The 10280-nt window shown below is 35.4% G+C and overlaps 1 protein-coding gene across 2 annotated transcripts; it reads left to right on the forward strand.

The window, feature by feature from the left end:
- The first annotated feature begins 1046 nt into the window (after positions 1 to 1046).
- LOC139970635 (uncharacterized) lies at positions 1047 to 10039 on the forward strand. Of its 2 annotated transcripts, none has more exons than XM_071976497.1 (11): positions 1047 to 1069; positions 2895 to 3131; positions 4026 to 4207; positions 4585 to 4615; positions 5278 to 5364; positions 5781 to 5955; positions 6563 to 6593; positions 7187 to 7295; positions 7839 to 7938; positions 8255 to 8343; positions 8843 to 10039. In XM_071976497.1, the coding sequence occupies exons 2-11, from the start codon at positions 2954 to 2956 to the stop codon at positions 9037 to 9039; spliced, it is 1179 nt and encodes a 392-aa protein (XP_071832598.1). In that variant the 5' UTR covers positions 1047 to 1069; positions 2895 to 2953; the 3' UTR covers positions 9040 to 10039. The 2 variants fall into 2 exon arrangements, with proteins under 2 accessions (XP_071832598.1, XP_071832597.1); XM_071976496.1 differs by lacking the exon at positions 1047 to 1069 and adding an exon at positions 1167 to 1303.
- Positions 10040 to 10280: the final 241 nt, after the last annotated feature.

The raw sequence follows: 10280 nt of genomic DNA on the forward strand, positions 1-10280 counted from the left end.
GATAGCGCATTATGATGTTGAACGCGCACGAATCGCGCGAAAAATTTTGGTTATATTTTTCGGGCAAGTCGTTATAGGCTCCTACGCCTATGGAAATATCGCGTGGATAAGTATATAATCTACAACCCGAAAACTTATATTCCCAATAATTACCACCTCAGCATAAAAGTGTTATTGTTCTTATTTTATTTATGTTTTACGTTTACTTTTTATTTCTGGGTCTCGGGGAGATTATATAGCTTTACGCTAACCGAGTTTACATAAAGAAAGAAAAAAATCATTCGCATTGTTTTACTTTCGTCACTCCAGTAGGCCCTATGCATCAGAGATGACGACAAAATTGATCTACAGGACTAGTGGCGCAAACGCATTAATCTCTGTTCATAAGAAAATACGTAATGACACTATACTTCAGGTTTTACGATTGAAAGAAGGCGAAACATTAAAAATAGGTTACACTGTTTTCGAGCAATTCCGTACACTATTTCGGGATTCCCGTAGGCTCAGGTAGACTGAAATTAACTTTGTTTTCTTTCTCTCTCTCTCAATTCAACTATCGGATGCTGTACGTCATACTGACGAGGAAAACGAGTTGAGGGATTGAGGTAATTCGTTTGGAGGGGGCTCTTTATTACCATTTCGTTATTTTTTTTAAGGTCTAAAAATCGAACCTGATGTCCATTTTTAGTGACTCGACCCCTCCCCCCGTTATCATCAATCTTTACATAGGCCCTATAGCGTTTTTGTTCAATCTTAAAATTTGCAGTGTAACAAGACTTCACAGTCAAAACTTTGAGCCTTACATTAAATTAACAAAACAACTAATATCAAAATTCAAGAGGATGAAATAAATTCCAGCTTGTGTAAAGACCAGGAGGATTGAGTTATTTACGGCATTTTAGAAATTCGTCGATGAAGGTGTTGACACCTCAGTATAGGAGATTCCGCGTAACTCGCCGTATCGAGAGTAAGCTAAAGTTTCATCTCTTCTTGCTCAAAACCTAAGCAACCATGGGCTTCAAATTACCAGTGTCATGGTAGTCCAAGCCATCGGCTATACTATTGTAGGGTAAGTCATCAGTAGTTGTAAACATGTTCTCCATATTCCATGTTCTCCATGTTCTCCATAAAACGACTAAGTTAGCGCCGATTTGTCTGTTGTATCGATGACTGATCTTTGGTAGAGTGATGGCGCGCTTTAAGACCGGTAAAAATAAACTGCAGCGCTATCACAAATTTATCCAAACAAAATAGGACCTGCTGCCTGTGGGCGAAACCAATGCTAATCAACTCTGCAGACTTGGTATATTTTCACTACTTGAGCTTATTATGTATAAGCATTTTACAAATTAACAACTAAGATATTATGAGGCATTATTATAAGATGCTTGTGTTTCTTTTAACCACAATTATTGCATCAGTATAACTTACCGTACTGTAGGCGAATTCACTGATGCCTGTAGCCATTGACCGGCCTAGCTTAGACTAGCCTAACGTTACAGAAGGCATGTATACCGACTACACAGATGAGATCAATTATTTTGTTCTAACAATGTTTACTAACTTCCCAGGTGTTCTGTAAAACTTGAAAGTATGGATTTTATCTTTAAAATGTGAATTATGTAAAACTTTGATAAAAAAGTAGGCTACTAACGTTACTGTTAAGTGTTACTGTTTATGTTTTGTAATTGTGTAAGTACTATGAGATGACTTATGATTATGAGTGGCTGGGCCACAATGCAAACATTTATAAACATAGCCTAACTTTACTTGTAAAGTAAGACTCTCACTTACTTAGATAAGACAAAACAGTTAAGTAAAGTGAAAGTTGACACTTATGTCAAGGATTGCTATTTTTTCAAGCAAATAAGTTTTCTTAAATTATACATTAGTTGGTGTTTTCCTACCCTACATTGAAATCCTGTGTTGATGACAATAAGGGAACGCTCATTGTCTTAAACTCCAAAAGTCACATAGTAGGATTAATATCCTACTATGGATATTATTATATGACGCTCGCAAATTGAACCAATGATCAACGCAGGCCCAGCCAGCAGCACACCACTGCTCATTATGCAGCAGGCATATCACTCACACTTGAGTGCCCACATCTACAGAGACTCCATGAAAGTAATGACATCCAGTTCCCAACAAAGAAGCGCTGCTGTTGTTTGTAAACAGAAGCTGTACTTGGCTTTTCCTGGTCTGTGATTTTCATGTAACAATAGCACTTTGAATAGAATAACAAGATTTATTTCAAGAATGAGTTGAAATCATGAAACAATGTTATTTATATTTAATGTGTCAAAATACTTTCTGACTTCTTTTCCTGTTCAAAGGATTCTCATTCACTAACACTGATCTATTGCATGTTGTGTATTTTTTTTTTTTCAGCCTTTGAAGAAGATCCTGCTTGGATCAAAGCGTCAGGCCCTCTTACTTTTACACATTCTCTTACACAGGCTCTTTAGTGGATACGCAGTTTGCTAACAGTTTTGTTTTATTTTTTTATATTTTAAGTGATTGTGTAAGACTTATTTACAGGACAGATTCGAAGTTTCGGCAGCAGACTTGAACATGATGTCTGACATAGGGCTGTTACCGTGTATCAAATCCATTTTGCGATCGTTTAATGATTAATGGAGATTAACTTCAAGACAAGCCACAGAGTCTTGGAATACACCAATCCTGTCTGTAAAATTAAGGGAAGGCTTGCAAATTTAACCGACGATCATCGCCGGCCCAGCCGTTGCTACCCAGTGAAATGAGCACATCCAAGACATGATTTCCTTATATGTTGCTTCAAATAAAATGAGGCTATCTGTGAGGAAATAACAATACATACAATTTAAAGCAATATCTAGTTATCTGTATTTTACTTGTCTATCCTTCAGATAATTCAAGATAGCATTTGTTAACTATGTGAGAGTGCATTATTACAAATCAACTAGGTATGGATGAAGCACAATCACCCACAGCTGGAGGAGATGCAGAGACACTCAAAGTTAACAATGATGAGGATAAAGTTGCAGGGAAAGATGTCAGAAAAACAAATACCACACCATTAAAATTGGAGATTACAGACAGAGAAACCCCACTGAAAGAGGAAACCACCATATCTAACACTAAAGGTACAATTTAATAGACCATGAGTTGCAAATGGAATATATCATTAAACTTTCGTGATTGGTACTTACTAACTTTTCTTGAGGTCTGTCTTATGTGCTAGTGTACATGCCATGTATGACGATGATGAATTAAAATCTTCATCCACAGTCTTAACTCACAACATTTATTTAGAATGTCAGCTGAAGTCTTCCACAATCTTTGCATGTTTATGTTAACTCATCATCAGTAAACTCGCTCGAAATATGTTGGATATCCCATACGTAAATTGATGTACATTTTTGCAAATTTTATGTACATTTTTGCAAATTTTATGTACATTTTTGCCATTTTTATTTTAAACTCTGATCCCTCACAAATGACAGCTAATGCTAAGTGGAAAGAGATCAGCCTTTTCTAACACTTAAATGATCGACCTTTGGCCACTGGCCATGTTATAGTTATCGTGATATTTCTTAAAATGTTATATAATTTGGCCTTTTTTGGACTTTTCATTTTCATTTGCTAAAATGGATGCAGGCTACTCATAGTCATGGAAACTCCCATCAAAAGATACTGATAAATACTTAGTCCTAGCAGACAATTAAATTCACTTGCAAGAGTTCATATTCTTTTCAAACAGAAATCTCATTTATGGAAAAATCTATGAACTGTTGAATCTAAGTCATCTGTGATTCAAGGTGTTCCGAGGGGTGATGATAATGAAAAATGTAAACTTTGAATTTTGAAAGTGTTTTGCATATCTCTGAACAATTTCTTTCCTTTGAGATGCTTAAGGTTATAAATATTAATCCATGCTTGAAATTCTTACAATTCATACAACTTTAAATAGCATTTTATTCTCTGTGATATCTTGTAGTACTGATGGCTCCTTTCTCCTCCCCATTCCAATTTGACAGTTCTTGGTGATACCTATGGAATTGAAGATCAGAACAGTTCTGAAAAGTCAACGATGTATCAGAAAGGAGATGAATTTCTCAAAACAGGTCATAATGATGAAGCATTGAAGTGTTTTTTACAGAGTTTGAAAGGATTGAAAGAATCCAACACATTCCACGAACTGCCGCAGTGTCTTCACCAGGTACTTAGCAAATTGCCATTTCAGTTATTTATTTAGAATACGAAAAGTGTCCAAACAGATGATGTTGAAGACAATGATAAGTTTTTTGCAGTTAAGATCCTGGATAATAGAGTACTTGCGATTCTTGTTACAGTATAACATGAAGCTAGCTTGAATACAACATACAGTTCATGGAACATCCTGAGATTTCTGTTAAAATGTTTCACCATATATCAAGATACAGGTTGTCATGTTTGTGATAATTTTGGGGGTCTACAGGAACAGTTTATGGTAACATGAAAACTTATCTCTTTTTGCATAGTGTATTTTAATGGGTCTTATTCAACTCAGATATTTCCTCAATTAATTGCATTTTTTTTTCTCGTTACCTTCTACAGATTTCAGACATCTACTTTTCCAAAAATGAATGTATCCTTTGACAAATTGAAAAACACTGATGTCTTGTGTTTGGGTTTAGGTCAGGCTTTAAAAGTAAGAATTTTCAAAGTCTTAAGTGTATTCAATTGCTTCTTCCTCCTGGAGTTATCTTGCATTTAGTCAAAAATGGATACTTAACTTGTTAATTAAATACTTCAAAATGGAGTAAAATGTGGAGAAGTATCCAAGAAATTTGGATTCTATATACCAGCAGGATACAGTTATAATATGTCCTTTGCAAGGATTTAGAAAGCCTCAAGTTAAACTTAAAGCAGAGGGTTAATCGTTGGTTCAGAGGACCGACTGCCATTCTGCGGCTTGATTCATTATTATCAACAGACAGAGACAGAATGGTACCCGGGGGGGGGGGGACAATTATTACACTGGCGTACCTTCTTGGAAGTCTTCGTTTTAGTTTATCACATTATGAAAGTGAGAATATGATCCTCCAAAGACAAAACTTTTAGTGGAAAAAATTACAATTAGGATAACGGAAAATTAATCAATATATTTCTAGTTTGTACATTTTCTTATTTTTGTAATAATTATTTTATGTTTAAAACTAACAAAGGGAATAGAAATCCATTTTGTGAAAGATCAGACTTTGGTTTTGTTGATTTGGGTTTTTTTCCTTGAGAGTCTGTTGTGTTCAGATGAGAAAGCTGTGTATTTCATACAGGCTGAGAAGATGTATTATGAAACTGCCTTGATAGATATTCTAACGTTCCAGCAACAAGTTGGTGAGAATTTGTTTAATTTTGTTTATTTCATTCACTTTTACTCTTAAACTTGTACACGTTTGACATTGATTATTGTTTATTTCATTCTATTCTCTTCATTTTTTCCATACCTTGCCTCTTTTCGGTCCTGTCTACTAGAAGTGCAATCCTGTTCACTTGAGAAAGCTTACAAAGAAATTTAAAGCACTGTTTTACTATGGAATTAAAGTAGTACTTCAATTGGTATTCATTTACCTTCGTTTGAATACTTGCAAAAGCAACAAAGGCAATTAAAAATGTATAATGAAATATTAAAGCTCAGTTGAAAGCAATTCTCAAAATGATCTTATACTGAAAAATTGATAACATTCTTGTTAATATTTGCTGCTTATTTTGTTCTTGTTACAATTTTTCCCCCTTTCTGTCTGCTCATGTAGCAAACAAGAAAAAGCAAATGAAATCCGATGCTGATAAAAGCCCTGCAGAGGATACCAGAGAGGCAGAAAATGAAGCTGATGATGAAAGCAAGGAAGATGCTTCTATTAACTCTCCTCAAGTCGCCAAGGCCAATGAATTTGAAAACCTAGCTAACCTGTGTCTTAAGGAGGGAAAGTAAGAACCTTATCAACATTTCTCAATCCATTTTAGTCCAAGTCTCATTGTAAACAGAACAAAGAATTACTCCATATTTCAAATAAATGTAACAAGGTATTATACTTTTCAATTTTATACAGGGTTAAAATATCATATTGATGCAAGCTTGCAGGGTTATTTTTTTTTTTGATTAAACATGATTTAAAACTATCAAGATTTGACCTGTGGGTTGTTTATTGAAAACTGCCGCTCTGGACCTACCACACTTAATACATGGTAGATAAGTCTAGCCTAGCTCACTCTATACAAGTCATTGCTGACATCATTATTGTAATTAACGGCTAAGGCTAAGTTTGACTTCCTGGTGTGAACATATAGACAAAAACACTTCACATAATTTCTTAGAGATCATTACATTTATAATAAATGGATCAAAAGAGAAGCAAAGAGGCAGTCAGCTTCTTTAACATTCAGTAAATCTATAGCAATGTGTCTGTTGATGGCTGGGTGGAACTGGAAGTTATTGAATATTTTGCTTATATGTTAATACATAACTTTATATCATTATGTGGGGTAATTTCTAATAATTATTTTCTAAGAGTTTCTTCAATTGTTTATTTGACAGATTGCAACTTGCAATGGAATATTGTGGAAAAGTAAGTTTTGTTTTTTCCGTAAGTCTTGGTATTATCGTAATCATCCAAATTGTTTGATAATCTGTTAACACTAACAGAACTATATTCAAGTGTGAAAAAAAGTATATGTTTCTATTATTGCTTCAAGCATCCAGATGAATATTGTCATTCACAGATGTTATTGTACCTGTGGTCTTTGCCCTTTACTTTTTCAACGTCTTTACTTCATCAACAAATTGTATCATTCATGGAGATTCTGTTACTCATTCCTAGAACTTTATTTGAGTTACAAGTCTTAAAGAGATTATGATTTATAAATTTGTCCACTTTTTTTGGAGAAAGGTGATATACAACGTGCCACGTGTGAATAAACTAACCAGTCTCGTTGTCTTGTTGTGGGCGGGGTCGACTTATGGTTGAGCAGCCCAGATCGGGAGAGAGTAGAGTCTTTTGTTTTATCACATTTTCGTAATAATTATATAACAACTTTTCAAATGTGTACAAGCTTTATTATTGTGTCTGTATTGTTGTAGCATGTGCTCCTTCATTGTGACAGAAGAAAAGATGCCCTCAACACTTACATACATATGTGTCACCTGTTTTTGCTTTACTAGGCTACCAAGCTCTTCCGAGAGACATACGGTGATGAACATCCGAGAACCATCAAGGCTCTCGATCTCTTCACTTGCATCTACGCCGATGTTGGTAAAAAACTTTATGAAGGTGAGGAGTGAGGAGGACGTACTTCATCAATTTCAAGACGTATTTATTCGTTTTGCTTTCTTCAAAATCTCTTTCCAGTAACATCGTTCTCCAAAATTATCTGTTTTGATTGTTTTTGATATTGTTTGTTATTTTTCATCACAGTTTTAAAGTAACTAAATATACCAATGAGCTGGAGTTTTATCATGGATGATATATGTTTCAGTTGTGGTATTTCAAGCAGATGTTTAATTAGTAATTATGCCCTGGTTCACTTATGTCCTGTAGGGAAACTAATTCATGGGGTGTAAAGCTAGTACCCTGGTAGAAAGCTAGTTCTTTCTTTAGTGCGAAAATCAATCACGAACATGAAAGTTATTTAATTATGTCCTTTATTAAAAACAACAGTACATCTTAAAACTTGAGGTGTTTCATTTACTGCTGTTACATTCAGTCAGGTGTGCTATGCATAGTTCAAGAAATGTCTCATAATAACTAACCTATCTTTACAATAATATTTAAGGCGTGTCGTTGAATCTATAATTTCATATTGTATTACTTCAGATGCCATGCAGAGATTTGATGCTGATAAAGAGGAGAAGCAAGAAAGTTCTGAAACATCCTCTGGAGAATCATCCACCATCAGAAAGAGGCGAAAAAAGAAGTGAGTAGATATCTTGTGCTTGCTAGTGTAAAAAACCAGAGGTGTACAGTAGCTTTCATACAAAGGATAGATGCGAAACTTGGAACAAGTGAAACTAAGATCGATGAGCAACTGTTTCTGCCTCTGGCACCTACCAAGCTTCCATCACTTTGCTCTCTCGGACCTCTCGTTCAGTATAACCTTTTCGATTGGCCCGCGGAAGTGCCGCTGGGAGCACATCTGTTGGGTTTTGCACCCCTTACTCGAGGAACATGTCCATTTTGTAAAGATTAGACACAAGAACTTCGTTTAAATAATCTATCTTCTCTTTTGACAGAGTTACATTCAGTGATGACAATTTAGTGCAAGATTCGGAGCCAGAACAAAACATAGAACTTGAACCAACTCCCCTCCCTCAGGAACAAGGTGTGTTTCATTGCTAATATCTTTTGTTTTTTGGGATCAGACTCTTAGCAGGACCATAGCAGAGAATTGTAAGTTGCAGGAGTTGGAGGGGTACCAACAATATAAGGAGGGGCACCAACAATTAAAGGAGGGGCGCAATACTAGTGTCCTCTATTGTGAAGCTTTGTATACAGGATGAGGACTCAGATGAGGTGTGGGACACAGTTGTCACCCACCCAACCATCCCAATTATAGTATGAAGCTGTTGTATCTACAGTTAAACTGTGCAATTACAGCATTTCTCACTTATCTGTCCCCTCAGAGTTGCTGCATTCATCCTGAATGGATTCTAGAGCTTTAACATTTGCACTGACCTCCGTATAAATCCAATACCTGCTTTGGCACTCCCACCTTACCTGTTCCCTCAGAAGAACTGCACTCTCAGTGGTTATGTCTAAATATGGATTCATTTAATTCTTAGAGATAATATTGTAAGAGACTTTCTGTGTTTTTCTTTCAGATGATTGGGTTGTGACTTGCCTGTTAATGGTGATATTTGTCCTGATAACAGTCCTCATTACTCTGATCGGTTCATATCTGTATTGCCGTAACAACAGCCAAACTTCCTTCTGTGCAGAGCTCCGAGGGGACATGACCTACTGGTATATGAAGATGAGGCATCTCTACCATTACTACATCAGGGGTAGCAGGAATTAAATGTAGCTCACCACAGTGACCAGGCAATGACGCTTTCCCTACGACTTGTGTACTGACTGCATTCAAAACCATCAGAATATCACAGATCTGGTATGGAACAATGCAATACTGATATAACACATCAAAATTAACCAGTTTTACCAATATGATGATTCTACTGTGCTCAATTAAAAGGTGATTTAAGGAAACAAATTTATAGTAGATCTCTCAGGTCTAGAACACAGGGCTATGTCTAAATTGGTCACCTTGACATATTACTGGCTTTGAAAGGAAATATTTTTATTATTTGAGGTTAGCAGATGCAACATTAAATGTCCATATCCATTGCTTGTAATAAACTTACAGTTAATCCAACATTATAATAAATAATACTGCATCTACGCCGTCAACATTTATGCCATGGAATACTTTATCTAGTATTCCATAGCGAAATTGCTGTACAAAAGTTGCCATTATGCTAGAACAATGCAATGACTATAGCAGGATGTGCACACAGAGCCTTGTTATAATTATTAATATTACTATTATTTCAGTATTTGATGATAAGACACAATGGATAAACTTCAAAGTGGCAGTGCCAAATTAAATCAACACACTGAATTATTCCCGGAATGTGGAGAGGTTATCGGTCATATAACAAATCGCTATTTCATTTCAAATTATATATTATTTACTGACAGTATCAGTAAAGGGTAAAAAAGCAACTGATTTGTAGCAATTGTTTTGTTGATTATTACTTTAGTACATAAGTAATTGGTATTAATTGAATTCAAGTTTTGAATATAGTAATTTTGAATATAGTAAATTTTTTGTATTGCATTTGTAAATAATCCATACCGTCCTTGAAATTATTTTTGGTGACATTTTGCCCTGGTTTTACCTTATTTTTTACTTCAACTGAAAACATAATAAGCTTGTAGGCTGGACATTCCAAAGCCACTGTAAGGAGATTGACAAGTAGTGGTACTTAGAATATTGCTTAAAAGTACTCATGTGCCAATCGAAAGATTGAGCTTCCTGCATTCGAGGAAAAGTTTAGGTATCGTAGTAAAGTTGAAGGAAAGTTTCTAGCAGAGTAGTTTTTCTTTCATGGGGTGCATCAGATCAAAACAATATTGAAACTGGTGCATCTTACTTAGATGAAGCTACAACCTTCAATCTTGTTTAGCTCTATGTAATAACACAATGTCACATTTCCAGACCGATGCTATTTCCTCTCCCTCCTCCCACAATCCCCCCCC

This window comes from Apostichopus japonicus, chromosome 8 (assembly GCF_037975245.1).
Source record: "Apostichopus japonicus isolate 1M-3 chromosome 8, ASM3797524v1, whole genome shotgun sequence".
Lineage (NCBI taxonomy): Eukaryota > Metazoa > Echinodermata > Holothuroidea > Aspidochirotida > Stichopodidae > Apostichopus > Apostichopus japonicus.